This window comes from Haliotis cracherodii, unplaced genomic scaffold, assembly GCF_022045235.1.
Source record: "Haliotis cracherodii isolate W230 unplaced genomic scaffold, xgHalCrac1.p SCAF_34, whole genome shotgun sequence".
NCBI lineage: Eukaryota > Metazoa > Mollusca > Gastropoda > Lepetellida > Haliotidae > Haliotis > Haliotis cracherodii.
The window spans coordinates 1437407-1458446 of NW_027266291.1; the positions used below are offsets into that span (position 1 = coordinate 1437407).

The window sequence follows — 21040 nt, forward strand, 5'->3', positions numbered from 1 at the left end:
TGATTGAGATTTTCAACATAATTTTCTTGTTTCATCAAAATAGCATTCTGCTCACTGACAAGTTCAATGCCCAATAAGATAAGTTATCACTTTCTTCCCGTCCCACATTGAATGCTGATCTAATTTGTGGTACAACAGATTCTTAATATGCTGACGTTGAGAAGTATTTCTGTAAGAGGTTGGTTGTGTTTTTTCCAGGAGACCATTACTCTAAGGGCTGTACGCTGGTGTAGTTTTGACCTCAATGTTCAAGTTCTCTGTCATATCTCGCACTTCCTTGTTGTTGAACTTCCCTCCATTGTCACTGTATAACTTCTTGGGAGCTCCATGTACACTTATCCAATTTTGAATGAATAGTTTTATAAACTCACTTGATTGCTTTGTTCTCATAATACAGTCAGCACTGAATCATGTAAACTCATTCATAATGTGTAGGTACCATACACTATGTCCAAGTTCATACAAGTCAACAGCGACAGTGTCATTGTATTCAGTAGCCAGAGGAAGCCCAACAGCAGGCTTTGGACTTGGTCTTTTGTATTTCAAACAAGTGTCACAATTTTCTATAATTTGCTGCAGCAAATCAAATGTCTCTTTGTTGTCTGTGCCTGCACTTTTAAGGAGTCTTTTTAACCTTTCAAAAGAGGCATGTCCAAACTGTTTGTGTAGCTTACTCAATACCTTTGTTCATCCATGGTCATACCGTCAGTTACAGTCAGAACTACTTCTGCCTTGTCAAAAGTCACATTATTTTCTTCATCCAGGATATCAATGCAGTAATGTCCACTTGATGTGAATTGTAAAGTGACTGGTTCATCAAACATCCTAGCAGTGTCCTTGCTACGATCTAGCACAGTACCTGCTTTCTTTAGCGAGGCCATGCTAAGGAACAGTAGAATGTCAGCATTTACCACTTCTGTATCAATATTGCAAGCTGTATTGTCAATCTTTGTAGGCATTGTCACCTTTTCAAAAGAATGAAGAAGGTTACCGTCACCAAATGTAAAGCCTCTGTGACTTGGAGCCATTGAAATATCTTTCTTCTGTCTAGGTTTCAACTTGTTCATCATCAAGCCATCGTTTTCCACAAACAGTTCTGGTACACGCAGTATCAATTATAGCCGATTCCATTGAATCCACCATGAAAATTTCAGAATTATTCGAGATTGGTTCATTTGCAAAAAGTGTAGTGTTACAACTCTCAATCTCCTTTTGTGATTTACAATTATCCAATTGTTCCGTCAGTTTAAGATGTTCTGACTTATCTGGACAATCTTTCGCCAAATGAGAGATGCTTTGACAAATAGCACAATAGCATTTTTCAATCTGTTGATAGGATTTGATCCTTTAGGTACTGTTTTAGACCCAGATGGAGAGACTTGAGGGTGTCTGTATTTATCACCTGGGAACTTTCTTTGTGTGAAGAATGCAGATTCCTGTTTTATTTGAATTGCTACAGTCTCTGAACTTTTATCAGTCCCTGAATTGTGACCAGTTGTTTCGCCAAATATTCTCTTCAGCACAGATTTCATGGAAGCAAAGGTCAGGTCATTACTAGCAGTGAGTGCTAGTTGTCTCTATTTCACACTGATGTTAGCATTATCAAGTAGTTTGAATGCTAAAACTGCACCGGGAAGTATCATTTTATGCCTTTTGCATCTGTTGTAACGATGTTCAAACTCAAAGACATAATCCATATCGTCATGCTTTCAGACTTGCGAAAACCGTCAAACTTTGAATATGCTTCGTACGCACTGTCTTTCTCTTCTTTTAAGAACACCAAGTCGAGGCTAGCCATACCTGTGTCCTTGTTTAGGTTGTCAGCTTTTACCTCCAAAGCAGTTTCCCGAGCTTTCCCAGTCAATGAAAGCGCGACTGCCAAAGCTTGCTTTTCTTCAGTGAGATCGGTTACCAATTGCCACATGGCCAGTTCATTTTTCCAATTCTCATACCAAACCATCTCTTCAAACTTCGGTGGAAGTTTATAGTAGAACGCCATTTATGCTCGGCTACCAATGTCAATCTGTACTTTTGTGACACTGTACAACCTTCTACAGTATTGAATAAAGCTCTCTAACACTCGTGTTTGGTCTTGATGCTTTCCTTCCTGCCGTTGCTCCCTCTCATGTTACATAACCGGAAGGGCTTCCGCTTCTGCTCATAAAAAACGGACCATCCACATGATCAACCAGACCAAGCCGAGATACTGACAAAATCATATAGTTAACACTAGGAGCCTGAAGAATGATGGTGGGAAGACATAGGGTGATTGTGTTGCGTCCGACTTCCACCTGCAATGTCGTAGATACCAGGATGAAAAGGCAGCAGTGTTGTCCTCGAAGATCCTTGAAGCGTCAAATGAAACAGCATGGTGCACACATCGGACATAGTCAAAGTTCCTGTTCATCTTCAACCCCTACTATCGAAGAGAGGGGTGGGAGTTGATTCTTGGCTATGAAGTCCCAGCACAGACTAAGATGAACAGCTCCATGTGCTCCACGCTCAAATCTAACATGGGTGATGTCTAGAGCATGTAGTTTGTCTTTTTGGTAAGGTTGTAGTAAGATGCCGAGGTCATGCCTCTCAGCAGGGTAAGCACCACTTTCAGATCCCACGCCAAGGGTCCAAACTTGACCTGCTGGTCTTCTAAATGAAAGAGCATAACAAAGCTTGGAGTTCTGGGATCTTTGTCATCTTTCGATCTGCCAAGATGTGAGGTAAGGGCCACAAGGTAGGTCATGATGGTGCTGCCCTTAAGACGATGCTTGTGGCACAGAAACAGAAGGAATTCAGCCAAGAATTGGGGTGACACAGAGGTGGGGTCCTGGTGTTTCTCCTTGCAGAAACTCTCAAAGGAGCACCACTTGTCATAATAGAGGCTCCTGGTAGAAGACCTGTGCACCAAAATGATTGCCTTCGCCACCTTGCCAAGTAACCCTTGGCGCTTAGGGCTCTTTGTAGATTTACCAGGCGTGAACCTGTCTGGTGAGGGTTGATCAGCAGGTTTGTCCAATCTTGTAGTTCGAGGGAGTCTCCTTGAGATCCATGAACCAGCCCCTGGCAGGCCAACAAGGCACTATCAAAGTCAAAGCGAGGCTCTAGGTCAACCTGATCTTTTGAAGGACCCTGGGAAATACTGGACACAGAATAGCGTATACATTTAGTTCTTCCCAGGGGACGCTGAGGGAGTCGACAACCCAGGCTTGCAGATCCGGCACAAGAGATATGAAGGTCCGGACCTGGAAGTTCTGGCCGGTGGCAAATGGGTAGATGTTGGGACAGTCTGGGATAGAAGATCAAAGGCTTTTTTTTCACTCTGTGGGAGCTACCTTGTCTGGTCTGGAGAGGGTGTCCGCCAGGATGTTGCGGCAACCTGGAATATGTTGGACTCGGAACTGAAGCTACAGTTGATCGATGAGCTGGAAGAACTGGATTGTCTGCCATAATAGGGAGGAGCTGGTCATCCTCTGACTGGAGGCATCATATTATGGAGATGCCGTCAGTGGATATGGTGATCCATGCGTGCTGAAGTCCCTTCGTCCAGTTGGAAAGAGCTGAGATGAGAGCCTCTTGTTCTAGGCTGTTGATGTGCCACTGATGCCAAGCAGCGGACCACAGCCCCGAGGCGACTTGGCCATCCAGATGCGCTCCCCAGTCTTGAAGAGAGGTGTCGATGAACAGGTGTAATGAGGTCATGAGCTCTTTCAAGGTGATGCCATCTGACTCCACTGTGCACCATTGGAGATGTGGTTTGAGGTGGTCATGGAGGAAGATGGAGACAGACTCATTCTGGCATCTGATATAGGGAGCAAGGAACAAGGAACAAGGAACATTTGTATAGGCCCTTCCTGTGGAGGTCAGGTCCTGCGCTGAAGTGAGTAGACCCAGAAGTGCCTGCCACTGGCGAAGGGTACAAATATGCTGAAGTGCTGGGAGTAGTAGCTGGTGTTGAATTCCTTGTGGTGGATGAGTGTTGTCGTGCCATGGTGATTCACTAGGCAGTTGATGTATGCCTCGAATTGGACATTCCTCAGGTGGAGGACGGTGGCTATCTGCTTGTTGATGCGTGTAAATAGCCACGGGTCTGAGGAAATTCCAAATGGGAGCACCACCCATTGATAATGGATTCCACTGAAGATGAAACAGAGGAATTTGGATCCCTTGGATGGATCGGCACATGTAGAGCCAAGTCGTTGGCATCTGCTGTTCCATGGGTGACGATGTCAGAGACTGGTCGTCTCTCAGTGTGAGTTGAGGACTCTCAGGACTCTCAACGACTGGAACAACTAGGGGTGGGAGGTCCCAATCATTGTCTTCCGTCATATCATCGCTTTGCCTTGCGGTCTTCACTCCCTCCATGGGAACGGTCAAGGCGTGGCTTCAAGGTTCTGGAAGATTTTCCCTTGCCACGGCTCCTGCCAAGAAAAGGCCTAGGTGTCATGTCTGAATGGCTAGAGGTAGTTCCGCCGAGGCTGATAGTTGCCTGATCGTGAAGGCTTGAAAAATGTGCAGTGAGAGACTTGCACCAGGGCCTTAAGGGTCGTTTTGTCTCAGACGTTGGAGATACGGTAGTGGTGTAGACACCAAAACAAAGAGGGGCTTCACAGAGCGATGTATCTCCGCCTTGATGTATGCAAGTCTGGTGTCCAGTACATGGACAGTCGTGGAGCATTTGGACAGAGTCATGCAGTGCCAATCATGGATCGGGAAGTGGTCTGTCTTGTACATGGGAGCCTTGAAGGTGGGGGTAATTGAAAACTTCAATTGAGGGAAGTCCTCATCCAATGCTGAGGTCATATATTTGATCATTGGATGGGGAGGGAGTGATGTTGGATGAGACCATACAGTGTCCTTTTTCTACACACCAGGTCCTGGAGAAAGAGTGCCAGTAGCAAGGCAATCTGCTAGCCACTCAGGAACCTGGTTGAGGTAAAGATGGGAGTCCACATATGAGACAGCACCATCATAGTCAGGGAGGAAGGAGCCCTCTGACAAGTCAGAGTGGGTAGCCTCTAGAGTGCCAATCTAGAGAGCGGCGTCTTGAACGGGATGACTTGCTTCCACTATGCCCTGATGACGAAAAAGGAAAGGCAGAGCTGTTGGACAGGGTGGAACGACCATAGAGGCGCCACCGAAATCCACAGGAAGCGCCATCTAAGTGCCGAGGGTGTCACTGAGGGAGGAGGTGCCAGTGGAGTTGGAGGCGCCGAGAGCATTGTAGCAACGATGGAGGACAGAGTACAATTGACAAGGTGCTGCGTACCAAAGTATAACCCGCATTCCGTTCTATGGGATTCATTATTTTGGAGAAAACAATTTGTTGGATATTATGGGCTAAATAAAATTACACTGTACCCCTATCACGAATGGGTGATAAGAAACTTGGTCAGTACAAATTTGAAATAAAAAAATCTCCAGACATATTGATTTACCATTTAAATTGTATTTCTGTTCTGCTAGGCAATGTTTTACATGCAGAGATTAAGATTACCTTGTGTATTTTTCTCATAAACTAAGCCCAAAACAGCAATTAGCTGTAGACACGTTTTCTTGGAATCTACCGGTGATTCGGTTAAAAATTACCCAATGATATAACTTGAAAGGATTTTGATGCAAGGTTCGGGAAAATTTGAATCTGAAATTATTTTTTTTAATCAGAAATGATGTATTCCAATATCGTGTTATTTTAGTTGCAGCTTTTACAATATATATATAATATAATAATAACCACTAGCTGATCCCTAATGCCAGATATTTTTTTTTCACATGGAACAGTTTGACCAGTCACCGTTGAGGCTCCCGCGAACTATGTTGACATACAATTGTCAAACTACAACAGTGTGCACTTTACTCAGGAAAATACGGTAATCCCCGACAAAGACAAAAGTAGTGTAGTGTAAGTCGGAGGGATCCCGCCTGATAAAGAAATGGTCATGGCTGGTGGGAGGGATGGTAGGCTCGGACAAATCTGACATCTTTCTTTGTCGACGTTTCTGGGCCTCCTGTGTTCGGGTTTTTTGTGATACCTAGAGGTATTTCAAGAAGGCCATAGGGGAAAGAGGCAGTCACGAACATACGTGACCACACAATGAATTCAAAATGGCCAATTGAGAACAACATTATGCCTGATATTTACCGTGGCAAACACCACCTACAGGCATAAAATATCAATGCTTAGGCAGAAATCATACGATATACATATGAAGACACAAACCCTTAGCAGAATAAAAATTACAATGAGTATTAGAGTAGCAAAAACACACAAGGTATTCAATGGATTAGGCTGAGATCTCAAACAGGTGCCTATTCTCAAGAGTAATGTGCTGATCAGTGACGTCACCCCTTCCGTGGTCACATGGGAGCTGTGTGATTAGCCAAAAAACGAGTTGGAAAAACTTCTTCTTCAGCCAGAACTCATACAGCTCTTTCTCTGTCAAGAACAAGCAGTATTAATGCATGAAGGAGTAATGCAGGATAAGTTAAAAAACCTTAACCTATAACACTATAAACGGTTTCAAGTAACTAGCCCCAATTGTTACAAAAATATGCAAAAGTTACTATAAATACGGCCTCCAATTATGGAGAACCTTACAAAGTCAAAGTTCAAAATAATGGATAGTTAGCATAAAATAGGAATAGTACTCCACTATAACCATGGATATAGAGCTTAAGATATTTACCCCTAGCCAGGCATAAAATAAAGAAGGATATTTTCGAAGGACCGCGACACATTAGCAATCCAAAATGGTGGAATGGAACAATGGTGAGTGTGTGTGAAAAACTATGACACACTGTCACCTTCACGTGCTAATAATACATATTGTGGCATATAAAATTCACCAAACCAGACACCACCCATCACAGGTCAGAAGGACTCGTTTTTTTTATAGAAGGGTTGAAGGTCAGCAAACAGCGAAAATTGAGGACCAATTAGCAGCACATGTGTTATGTATGGTGACCAACAATGATATGAAGAAATCAGTCGTCTACCATTTACAGTACGACGTGGCTAGTGATTGCAGGTAGGTCCTGCTTCAGAATGGAACAACACTTTTCTTTCCCCAGCAGTATCAATCATAGCTTCACTTTGTCAAAGGTAAACAGTGCATTAAGGAGTAATGCAAGATAAATTAAAGCATTGTGATATTTATCAGCAGCATCCTTACATGAGAAGAAACATCATTTGCTTTAACAGTTTCAGAATGTTTATACCTCAAGGCAAAATAATAACAAACAAAAATTTTGCATATGGCATATGTGTGGTTCCTTACCACTTCAATACTAACGAATTTTTCAGGTTGTCACATGGGACCTATCTTTACACAAGGTATCAACAAATTGATATAGGCTACAAATTTAAATGTTTTTAAAACTATCGATATTTGTTGAATTAATAGCCTTGAAACCAGTTCCACTGACAGATTCCAAATGGTTTAATTACTATTGACCACAAAATGACTTCTAACTTCGGTCAAGCCATCAAGACCAATTGCGCTGTTACCACACTTGTTTTGTTTCGTATTCTTAGGAACTATCAAATTATTGAATATAATCGATTGCTAAAATCACCATCTTGAAACCAATCCCTTACCACTTCAGTCATGATCGTATTACATTTGACCCACTAAACACAGGCACAGGACTTACCACTTGTAAAACTGACCGAAACTAGGTTGCATAAATCAGTTGGTTTTAGGGAGTGATGCATAAACCATGTCACAGTTGCAAATATGATGCTTGTAAGTTGTAACGTTGGCTCATTTAAACAGGAATGTAAATTGTGGGATTTCCTATTCATCATTGCAACTTGCAGTATGTCAAAAAGAATTAGCAGACAAGCTATTAAGGATGTCAGAAGTGCACATCTTGACCTCAGATAAGGACTATGTTTGACACCAACAACAATTTGTCTAACTATTCAACAAATTAGATCATTCAACTGATGGTATCTGATGCCAATACAATTATTACTGTTTATGACATAAGTGCGTTTGAAATGAATTACAAGATTCTCATCCAACTTATTTAATATTTATTTCAGGGCCATAATTTTCTTGTGAAAAGTGCACACAAGTTTTCTTAAATATACACCTGCTTTGAGGGGGTTGTGCATAATACAAGCCTACAATGAGTTTTCCATGCAAGTAAAAACATTAGAGGAAGCATGCAAAACTGGACGGACGACTGTAAGATGTCCTGTGGAAAATCCAATGAAATAATGAAAATGTAGCATATGCTGCTCATTGGAAGTAGGCCAAAGTGACCGGCCACTGACATCATGAGATTGTCATCACTTTGCCATACATACATATTCAATTGATATAACCACTAAATACATGATATTTATGATTTTCTGCAGAAAAGGGCATTTTAGTGAAAATGGGAAACATTCTTTATAAATGACCTCTGTGAAGTTTCATTGATGTACAGTAAAGTAAATGCTTCTTGATGTATCACTTAAATTAATTTTTCTTAAATCTATAACCTCCAGGATGACTTTGACATGACCGGTCAATGTGTAAACAATAAAGTGACCTCATATGGAGGGGACTCAAAATTTAATTAGATCCAGACCACATATGATGAAATACATTAGGAGCCTCGCTTAACATGGAGCTGCTTAATAACTTTCAGAAACATCAGCATCATACCAGATTGTTGATCTGATCCAGGAGGTTGTTGACATCCTGACTGTACATGAGTCCAATGTGAGACTTGCCCAGCAGACGCCGTACCTTCTTCTTCACCTCAGTCTTGTGAACATTCATCATCACCATGAAGCCCACCAAGTTGTACAACATATGGGCCAACAGACGGTCCTCATCATGTTCTAGACGTTTCCGCTCCATGTCACCAAGAGACCGATACCTGAGGAGCAGTGGTCCAATAGTTACTGTTGAGTGTTCGTAGTATATAATGCAGCAGTTTTGCATGCTTGATGAGAGTACGAATCCTATCGATAAGTCCAATACTTTTCACTTACCGCTCTATCATCTCTGAGGGACGTTGGTCCATGCCAATGATGTCTCTCTCCTGTGCCACAGCATCTAGAAACAAGTCCTCCCAAAACTGCATCTGGTCAAACAATCGACTTCTACTTTTGCCTGCAACACATATGACATACTTTCAGGTCATGGCACAACCTAGATTTTATTTAAATATGACTTCCTTTGTACTACCATTTGCTATTGATATCGACAAGCCTAAAACAAATGTAATTCTAGAAATAAAGTCCAGCATAAGATGTGATTGGATTTACAAGAACATGCACCAACCTAGCAAGCCTTCAAACAGGTATGTTTTGTAGAATTCCGGGTTCTGTGGACAGCTTGTGTTGATCATCTTGCCTTCACTATAGCGAAATCCTGTACTGAGATTGCTCTTGGAGCTCCAAACACTTGGAGAACGGTTCCTCTTGCTGTGACGTGCAGACTGCTGCAATGTTAAGTGAGTGAATGAGTTTGGCTTCATGCCTCATTGAGCAATATCCCATTAATGTAAAGGCATGTCATCTTAATGTATTGGAAAGCCAGAAGTGTTTTTACCACTTCGGAGAAATCCATGATATGAGCCTGGAATGAATTCTTCAAAAAGTGCCCTCCAGCTCCAGTCATCAGAAAATTATAAGCCACTTCTGGTTAGATCATATCACAGCTAGTTTAGGAAAGTGTCTGTTTTAATGCAAGACATCGTTAAAACAGAAATTACCATGCCTCTCCTTTTTGCAAATGATATTACAAAGTGAGGACTGTAAAAATCATGTTCCTAGGGTATGTGCAAGAGGATTATATTGTCTCTCATCCTGGTGATAGTTGGATATTTTGGGGGAAATCAAACAATCATTTCAATAATCCTGATTTTGGCTGTCATCGCACTATAACTAAATACTAGTAATCAGAATTTCAACATAAGTCCTCTTCATTGTAAACTGGCCATAATAAGTTGAGCAAGCAATAACGTAGAGCTGTTTAGGACCCTTACGCATGCGCAAAGTGGGAAACCTCCGCAAGCCAGAACCCTCACTTCTTTCCAAACATTAGCCAGCTAGAATAGGGATAATTGGGGAGGTGGGAGGGATTACTACAGACGTTTTGTTTGTTTCTTGTTAAACGCTGCACTAAGCAATATTCCACTTATTTGATGGCTGTCTGTAGCATTGAATTTCGCAAAGTGATGCAATGACATGCATCATATCCAAGTCTGCGAGTCTGACCACAAAGTCCCATAAGTCAACTCTTACAACGACTCATCCTAAAGAAAAACACACAAGCTTTCTTTTCAATTTGCCTTTAAAAAAAATCATGACAGAAGCAAATTGTTTTGTTTATGTTTTTGTTACTGAATCTGGCATGTAACTTCAGACTTCAGAGCCAAGCATGCATTTGAGAGAATTAAGGAGCACAGTCAAAGGGAAAGGTCAGATCAGGGTAAAAATATATCTCCCCATCCCCCACCATAGACACAAATTTATCATCATCATCATCATCATCATCATCATCTTGGAACCCTTGGCCCACCTAAAAGAAATCCTAGGTTGATCCCCGGCCTTTTTATATCCCATATCCCTTTTGTAACACAGTGATGAGCTAATCAATATTTCAGAAGAAAAACGTTTGATAATGTTTTCATTAATCTTTTAGTAATTCAATTAAAGTTTTCTACACACTGGCTTCCATACATTCATGTCCTTACCCCAGTTGAGCCCTCCATCTCACTGTCAGACAAGGTTCCCCTGATAGAGTGATGATTGATTCGACTCCTTTTTCGGTTCTCATCATTGTTGTCTGAGCTTGTGCTGACCAGAGTGCTAGCCTCAGATATTTCGGAGTCCATACTGTTAAACTTATCTAGTCTGCTGGTCTTAATCAACTCTTTGTTCTTGACTAGTTCGTGCATCATGTCCTCCCCTTCTCTGGAAGAGCTTGTGTCTGTCACAATGATATCACATGTTTGGGCCTGTGGTTTGCCAATATTCCTGTTCATGTCTGTCATCTGTGGGCTGAGGCCTGTTTGTCTGGCAACCCCTCCATTACTTCCTCCAACTCCAGAGTTTTCAGAGTGGCCACTGCTGTCTGACATCACAGGGATCTCTATGTTCTCAAACTCATCACCATTTACAATCACGGGAGAACCTACACAAACATGACATATTTATACATGGGTAAGATAACACACCATATGAAATAAATTCGAATCACGGCAAAAAAGGTTACTGCACAAATATACAAATAAAACCAGATAATCTGATTAAGTGTTTCTTAGGCACTGCCACATGCTACAAAACTGGCTTTTGTCATAAATTGGGCACAATGATCAAAACAGACGTGCCATGTCAGTACTGAACCACATCCTTCATTTTCAAAGACCAGCCTTTTGGGTTTGTTGTCACATCCGCAAATTTATCTTCTCTAACTAATGAAACTTCACATGCATTCCCAATCTCGGCTTTGTCATGCAGCCATTAGGAGAATCCGATTGGAAACTCTTTGGACAAAAAGAAGCAGCAAACTCCCCAATGCTTTAAAACTTTCCCATCAGAAAGATGTACCAACTATTTTGTCTGAACCAATCAGGGTGACAGCTGATAGCAAATGCTGTACAGCTTTGTCCAATGCCTCTAGTTACACTAATATTACTGCACTTTCAGTTTAATGACATCACTATCATGAGACTTTAGTTACCTTCATAAATAACTAATATGCATTTCCAGTTTATTGACCTTGTTTAAGCTGTTGCAAACATTTCATACAAGGACAGGGCTGGTTCAGAACACAAAGAAGCAAAACTACCTTAAGAATGACCAATCCAGTGACGTTTACCTTCAATGAAGGTTGTTCAGAATCTTGCTCAAGGCAATCTTAACACCACCCTATACCAACTTTCTCAAGTTTGGCTGTAAACAACTTTTCCAGGCTATGGCATTGACCCTTGATATTACATATAGAGGTTATCACGTGAGTCTGTTTGGGGAAGGTAGATATCCTGCATTAGGAATAAACATTGTATTTAGCGAGCCTTGGCAAGCTAAATACGTAGTGTTTATTCCTAATACAGGAGGATATTTACCATCCCCAAACATACAAGCGTGATAACCTCTCTATCATATAATGTTATTCTTTAATTCTGTGCTTGAAAAATCACTTTCCCTCTCTCACAAACATTACCGAAACATTGCGAGTTTTCCTGGAATTTGCACATTAATATTTATTACGTCACAGGGTAAGTGATGTGTCAGTCGGACAGTGACAGAAGCCAATGTAGTTCCAACTGAAATCTGTTTTTACTTGCCTTTTGCGGCAATCCATCTGTCTGTCCGTAACAGTAACTGCCCTTTGTCAAAGACAAGCTACTCTAACCCTAGTCTATGAGACGTCATGGCCACGTTCAGACATTGTTGACAGTTGGCCTGTCCTGTCATAACGTTAAGTGCAGTCAGATGCACACACAGCGACAAAACGAAACAAGGTAACAATTCAAACATATTCTGACCAAATCCAACTATTTTAATTTGTGGAAAAGGTTTCAAGCCACAGAGGTCGACAAGCACAGTTATGGCTACAGATCCCACTTGGCTAGGCCTAGTGCCCTCGCAAAATTGTTTTCAAATTTATATCTTCAAAGTTGCCAAAACTTATAAAATGCCTTAGCTTCGTCACAGTTGGATACTGATTTTCAGTATATTAGACTGTTCTTTTGATAATGATAGCAATTGTCCTTTTAGTTTATCCAGATTCCCAATGGTTAATTCTGACTGGATCTCCGAATGACAAGGACGACGCAATTTTTGTTTATAAACAGTGAAAGTAGTCCCTACTTGACCTTTGATATTTGCATCTCTATCCGCATATGACCCCAACGGATATCATTTTTATCCATTGGCTTTATCCTGCCGAGAAACCTACCCATTATATGATATATTAATATATCAGAAATATTTCCCAGGACTATAATGAAGATACTGTATGCATGATATGATATGAGATCCCTAAATGTCCCTGTGCTGCATGGTTTCAAAAATAAACCATAAAACCATAAAGCTTTCCCATTTACATTGGGCTGATACTAATTCAGGGTTCATCAGCTTTATGGGTTCAGTGGTTTCTGAGGAGAAAATGTTTACAGACGAAGCCCATGTACTGTAGCTCACCTGGATATGTAGTCATCAATTTGAAATATCAACAAAGTCAGCAGATTCCTTATGTTAATAAACTTGTCAGAAACAATTTATTTTCAAGTTTATTTACAACTGTAACAAATGTTATATTTGGGGTAACACTTTCTTTGTAAAGTACAAATTCTAGTACTTCGTAAGCCTCAGTGGCTGAGTGGGTTAGATCACTCACTTAGTGTGCTGGCGAATCCTGGATGGGACTCAATCCAAAAGCACTAGAATTTGAATTTTACGAAGGAAGTGTCATCCTAAATCTAACATTTGTTACATTTGACCACATTCTAAATGGCATTGTGTATTCATTTATTTATAAACTACTGCAATGCAAAATTGGAAATTCTGCAATAAATTGTATATCTATATACTTATCCTATATCACATAATGCAATTGTCTTCTTTCTTCTTTCAATCTTGGAATGGAAACGCCCTTGAACAAAGTTTCCAAATTAAAAAATCATTCAAACAAAAAAAATAGTTCACGCACTGTAATCCCTTGCACATCGACCAAGCCAAACTGACCTCTTGACACAATCTGCCGGAACATTCTCTTTCTTAAAGAGGAAAGCTGAAGTAGTATAGGTAATGGTGATTCTGGCTCACTTCCACTGAAGCTGGATTTATATACCAATACCACCACTACAGGGGGAATTTTTTATGCAAAAATGATGATGCGATTCAACGATAGTCATAAGATTAAGTTAAATTGACTCTAGCTCACCACCACCTGGAGCTATTCAATGCTTCAATTAGTACAAAAACGATGATGAGGCTAAACTAAATTGTAATGAAAATATTCTCTTTTATTTTAACTAATACGTATACCATTATTTTTAATGAAGTGATATTCAACATCTTTACTAAGTTCTTCGTTCATTTTACTAGGAGACCAGACTATATACTTTTCTTGGTTGACCGTATTTGGTTGGTTTGATATCACTGATATAATATATACCTTGTGGTAATTCTCTCCATTTGATAATTTTGTCATTGAGCATAAATGTTTCAATAGCTTTTTCGAGTTCTTCCTTTGTTGGTTTGTAATTTTCCATCATTATATACTTACGTAAGCATTCGTTTAAATGTAATCTAATGATAGTAAGCAATCTGTTTCTAATCTCCAACCAGTTCTTTGGTTTTGGCACGGAATAATTGACGCGCTTGTGGTCTCCCCTATTCTATGAACTTTTTTTTCTCGTCTTCGCTAATACCACTGGTCTTACGAGAATTGGATCGAATCTCCTGCTTCATTATGTTGTAATTGGTGAGTTCTGACAATACTAAACGAAACTCCTCCTCGGATATCTTACAATCAGCCATTGCTGTTGAAATATGATCCTCAATGCTGTTCAACTTTGATTCGGCGAGTATCCGAATATTATCGTGTTTTAATGCTTTCTTTTGCAACCTACGAGACATTAATTTTATCACTAATCCTGCCAGTCCTGAGACTCCGGCGGCTATTTCCATGCCAAGTACGATAGGCACGGCCATTATAGTTGATAATAAACCAACACCGGCTACACCGAGTCCCATGCCAGCTGTCACAAGCGCAGTGTCAGCTCCGTTGAGAGCCTTCACGGCGCTGCGATACTTTTTATACAATCCAAGTCTCAACTCCCTCTCCTTCTCTATTCGATGTTTTATGTCGCTCATTTGATGTAATCGAAATCCATCAACAGTGATGCTCCAATATGAATAATACTGCAACATTGACGCTCGTGTTTCTTGAGCCATTTAATCGATAGACCTGATAATATTTTGAAGGCATCTACCGGTGCATCTCCGAACAAGACTTCAATAATAAGAGTAGAAATATTAGGTATTGCACTCAAGTTAACTTTAATATCATTGAATTCATTAACCAAATTTAATCTAACATTTTGGACTGCTGGACGACTAAATGACATATGACCTGGGTCGTCTGGCAGGGGAGAGACTAACACACTTCTTCGTTTTGACGGGATATAAGCCGCGAGTACGATGCCACTATTTATTATCTTAGTTAAATTATGTCCCTTACCCGTCATCACATACGGTGGGGTAATGACGATATTCAGTAGCCACTCGATGTTTGCTTCGACCATAGTCCATTTATTATCATCGTTGCGATTAAGATTGTACGAAGTGTTTTTAAGGAGTCTACAATCATCGACATCGCTTAAATCTCCTAGATTACCTGTAAATGTAACTTCTTTCCGCTTGTATACATTATCTTGTAAGTGTAAAGCGTATAACTTACCATCGGTACTGGGTCTACCGTTGCCTTCTGTGTCTCTGAGATCAGAAAGCGCAATTGTATTACATTGTCTGAGCGTTCCAGGGCCTGATGAATCAACCATTATTTACACTTAAGTATCCTATATGTACAGGTTGGTGTTTTACATCTAATACAGAAATTTTGAGGTCTGAAATAATACCACGCTTTAATTTTTTATATTGTAATGTTGAGAAAGATTCCGTTCTACCGCTATTATATTTTTCATCTTTGACTGGAACAGATCTGAGCAGAGTTGAAGGACTTTCTAGTTGTATATTATCCGTCGTGCTTATTTGATCAAGATGGATGCACAACTCTTTATAGGGAACTAAATCGGGTAATGTATCTCCATCAAATGTTGACTTGAGTACTGTTATATCTCCATCTGCAAATCCAAGTGTAATTGCTAAGTTCCTGTAAAGCTTTACATCCTTTTCTCCAGCGTTCAAAATCAGTATCCCATTCGACTCATTTTGTGTGAGACTAAATCCATTAGGCTTAAAAATTTCATCATTGAGTGAGCATACGCTGTAATACCCATCAGGTATAATAATGTATTTTTCAATAACATTGCCATCTAATATATGTATCTTATTATCATTTCTCACATCATTTATATTGGTCCACCGCGGGTAATACGTTACATCGCATAGAGCGACTTCAAGTTGACGATCCGAGTTATCGATAGTATGAAGCAGTTGAATAGACTGACCACTGCCTCTGGTGCTGAGTTTTTCGTTAAATTCCCTGTTATCTTTGAAAAATAGAGGGTCACGACAACTAGTGATAAAATGGTGCATGATTGGTTTCACAATCCGATGCAATTTTGGCAGAATCAGTTAAACTTTGCCATATGGTGTGCCACAACGGGATGTGGTGTATCTCTTTATTCCCCAGGATTTGAACTGAATAAGTCTGTTTTATCATTTCACGTGTACTATCAGATTAGACGTATACTTAAAGAAATTAGTGCCCCATTACCGGAGGATCTAGCATGGAATTCCACAAATAATCCGTACAATAGATTCGCATATGAGCGTATTTGTCAGGAATTTAATATTTCTAAGAGTAAAGATTGGCGTATTTAAGGAATTAACCATGGTGTAGGTGTTCCATACAGCGGACAAAAAACTGTTAGAGAAGTCAGCGATGATTTAGTTAAAAAAACTCATCAAGCATTCGATCCATTTAAGTTGTTACAGAAAAACAATCTTTTTGTAAGATTGCATAATCTTAATCATGGCTGGAAACTTTCGAGTAACGATTGGAGAGGTTCTCTTATGAGTTTTAAGGGTGGTTTGGCTTATATTGTTACAAAATTTATACAAATGAACGACACCACAAACGCTTGAAATGAATTTCTTAATGATAAAACAGAAAATAATTTTACTAACCCAGGAGTTGTAAGAGTTAATGAATTAATAAGAACTTATGTATGGGCAATTCTCGGTGCACAATCGCAAACACGAACGGGAATCATCGGTTCTGGGACGGCGCTAGATGCACAAAAACAGTTTGTCGCAAACGTGGAGGATGCTATTAATTCACCAGTTGACATACCATCTTCTATAAAACGTTATCAAGATGTATTACAATACGCTCAATCCAAAGTGGACTACGTTTATGCGCTGGGACTATACATGTCTCCGAGTAATATGGAACTTAAGATTGGTCAAGTGATAGGTTATAATAATAAAATTGTTATTGCTACCGATCAACAAAAAACAGGTATGAATTCAGATATTGACACGGAATTAATAACGCAAACAAACACAGGCGAAACGGGAATAGTCAAGCCACAGTCACCACATGGTTCACAACCATCTACTAACGCACAACCACAGGTACCACCGCATATTGCGGCTAAAAATCAACAACATATCGATGAAAAAACAGCGCTTGTAGTGGGTGGAGTCGCGGATGGTTTACTTATGTTTGGTTAAATAGTCTTTAGCGAATACGTACAACAGCCCCGCAATTGCTACGATCAGTGCCCACAAACTTTGACTAAGCCAAGTGGTGGTCTTAGCTATTAAATTCAGGGCCAGGAAACAATACTCCCAATTATACCGGGAAGTGCAGCCGCAGCTTTCCCAGCGAGCTTTCCCAGTGCTGAACCTAATGCTCTTAAATGCTTTTTTATCCACTCGTTTATACCATTTTTATCAGTAGGCGGTTATCCGCTACCACCTGTGCAACCGGTTAACGAGAGAGTCAAAGTCGATATAATAAATCCCAATGCGGTTAAAATACGGTTATTCCCTGTTCTCTGAACAATGTTTTAATTTTATCAGCCAGTGTAGTGTCATCATTGAGGACTTGATCGATAGTTTCTCGAATTCGACTGATTAGTGAACGAAGTGCCTTTCTATTACTGGAAGCAGCCTCGAGGCGGGCCGATCTTCCCTCTTCTAAGTTACGCAATCTTTCTGCAACGCCACGTCTACTGAATTCATCGCCCGCCTGTTCAAGTTTTGTCTTCTCATAAGCTATATGCTTGTTGATTTCAGATAGCTTGGCTATATTATTGATGAGTTCACCCCACATTGTTCGCATTGCCTTGTCAAGACCTCGTAATTCCCTAATACAGAACTCTGAACAGAATATGGTGATACACTGACCGTGGAATTATCGTAGTAGGTATCCAAGATTTCTCCGAGTCCGTCCGAGGCCACCTTTGAGCTTTCTTCCAAATTATCTATGTTACCGAGTTCATCACGCACAGTCGGAAGAACCTTAGTAGTCTTCGCGGAAATTTTTTTCATCGTCTACAAAACCTAATTCATCACGAACAGTGCTGATGCCGTGTTTACTGGCTATCGTAGGCAAGGCTAGGGGCTTAGGAGTACGAGAATTCATAAGATCAATATCAGGTTTGCTATGCAGTCGCAATATTCCTTTACCATCTAATTCAAACTTTGAATAGTCACGACCAATAGGACTTACATCTTTAAAGGTATTGTAATAATCATTGACGGTTGATTGTAAAAGTTCATCGTTAAGACTCAGGCCACCAAAGCTGGTTTCAACAGTACCCTCTAGGGTTATCAAAATCATCTAGATAAAAATCATCCATTTTTATTTAAACATATGGTTATGTAATTTCAATATAACAATGTCTTCGCAATACGGACGCAAGTTAAACCCACAACGTAGACTTAAAGATCCATTAGGGGTCAAAGCAATTCGTCAGTCTGTAACTATAACTAATAACCCGAGCACCGTCGATCAGAATCAAACGCTTCTGGTTCGCTTTCCTAATCTCGGCGTAAATGATGTGTTTGTTCCGGGAACTGTCCGACTAGCATTTACGATTATTTTGACTTCTACCGACATTAACAGGGAGCCCGTTCAGAACATAGGTCGTGCTATCGTTAAGAAAATCGCTAATAAAATTAGCGGTAATGAAGTTTTGAGTATCGATGATAGCGATATATACTATTGTTACATGGATCTCTGGAGAACGGATAAAGAGCGGGAAAACTTACAGTATCAAGGTATTTGTAATCAGAACACATTGAGACTGCGTGTAGATGCGTCTAGTGGTGATGGTACCGTCGTAAAAGATCAGGCCGTTGCTGACGCATTAGGTAACCGACTCTATACTCCGCTCGACTTTGAATTATTAGATTCCCACATACCCTTCTATCAAGCATCCCTAGGCGATAGGTTAGAATACGAACTCACTTTTAATGACTACAGCAGAGTAATCAGAGCTGCTGAAGATGCTAGCTATTCTATTGACAATTTCGCTGGAGTATGATATGATAACAGATCCCGAATTAGCCAGAAAAATTCGTAACCAGTATACAGGAGGTTTAGCCATTTTGTACGATCGCGTGCTTCGACATCGAAAGATCACCAGGAACAAAAAAGATATGACCTGGAATATCAATCTTAACGTCCCCACGAGATCGTTGAAGGGTATTTTAATGTTGTTCAGGGACCCCTCCGATGCATTTAAAAGAAATACCGAGAAGTTCTACATTCCCAAGATTACAAAAGTAGAATTGACTATCGAGGGCGTTCCTAATCAACTATATGATATAGTCAAGGAATGCTAGCATATCAACAGTGGGATGAGATTAAAAAACTTCCTTCTATAAAACGATGCCCAGAAGTTAACGCGGTCGTGAAAGATCTGTCTCTCGGGGGTGTATCGATGGGTGAATACCTCACCACGAAGTATGCGCTATGACTAGACATGCCAACAACGGACGATGACCAACTACATGGCAGTGGGAGGAGAATAGAAAATGCTAGCGAGGGTGTCACCATACAGATAACGGAGCTCCAGGAATCAGCTGGTAAATTAAACATATATTTGTACGTGATTATGGATGCGCAACTTAATATACAGAATGGACGATTCGTTATTATCTATTGATAATCTTTTACTTAAAGAACCGCACTGCGCTATCATATGCGGGCAAACGGGTTGTGGAAAAACAGCTTTTATTCTAGATATTTTACAAAGTCATTATCGGGACGTTTTCGATCATATTATTATTCTGTGCCAGACTATAAGCATTAATAAAACATACTTATCGAGAGATTTGGTAATGAATGACGACGGGGTACACAGAGTTGATCCGGGTGATCGTTTGCAAGACTGTTTACAAGTATGTCACGAAAAATACAAAGGAGAATCAACCCTTTTCTTGATAGACGACTGCAGCGCGAGTAAAGAACTCACAAAAAAAAAAGATATGCTTTTGTATTTAGCATTCTCCGGACGGCATACTCAACATAGCATTTGGGTACTAACTCAAAAATACAACTCTGTCCTGAAAGATCTGAGAGAGTAGACCAAATGGGTAGCCCTGTGTCATTGCAAAGAGATTCATTTGAGGAATGTCTACGCGAAAATGATGTTATTTATACCAAGTTCGAACGAGATAAAGTCAGAAAACTGTTAGCAGCAACGAAGCACTGTAAACTCGTATTAAAAACCGATCAACCAGCTGCTTATGCAATTGCTTAACAAATTATAGCAACTGCTAAACAAAAATATGGTAAATATAGCAACTGCTAAGCAAAATTATAGCAAAAATATGGCAAAATTATAGCAAATGTAGCAAAATTATAGTAAAAATACGATAAATTGAACATTAGTGGTTAATATGACATAATGTGGTTTGAAATCCTCATTCTTTCGCAACAGCTTATAATTACGGGATGTATTGGATATGTCATATTATATTATGTTAGACTTAAATATCTCCTCAGGTATTACATTATGGAATGCGACAAACTCATCGAACAAATGCTTAAAGAATCTGATGCAGATCAAGATGTAGATAAATCTTTAGATAAACATAGAGAAAGACTCGCGGCTTTGGTAGCTGGTGGAAAATGTTCCCAATATTTGGGGGAAAATTATAGCCATCAGAGGCTCAGAAAAACCGCGAGGTAAAATTCATCATAATGGGGTTGACTGCTGTGGCTATTTATAGTTACACAATAACTACAAATAAACCATGACCTAGTTAGGGGAGTCAGAGTGACAGCTAATCAATAAATCACCATGACTGCTAATCTATAAATAACGTTGACTGGCTGACTGCTTAATCAATAAATAGCCATATCACACCAGTGTAGATGTGATTTGC

The 21040-nt window shown here is 40.1% G+C and overlaps 1 protein-coding gene across 6 annotated transcripts in view; it reads right to left on the reverse strand.

Annotated features, from left to right (window-relative positions):
* Positions 1-21040, reverse strand: part of LOC139477709 (MAP kinase-activating death domain protein-like) — a 218740-nt gene that overhangs the window by 44902 nt on the left and 152798 nt on the right. For all 6 annotated transcript variants that reach the window (XM_071260100.1, XM_071260099.1, XM_071260101.1 and 3 more), the window contains 4 exons: positions 10693-11132; positions 9276-9435; positions 8984-9104; positions 8652-8868 (listed from right to left, as the gene is read on the reverse strand). In XM_071260100.1, the coding sequence (XP_071116201.1) occupies positions 8652-8868; positions 8984-9104; positions 9276-9435; positions 10693-11132 (938 nt within the window). The remainder of the gene's footprint in view (positions 1-8651; positions 8869-8983; positions 9105-9275; positions 9436-10692; positions 11133-21040) is intronic.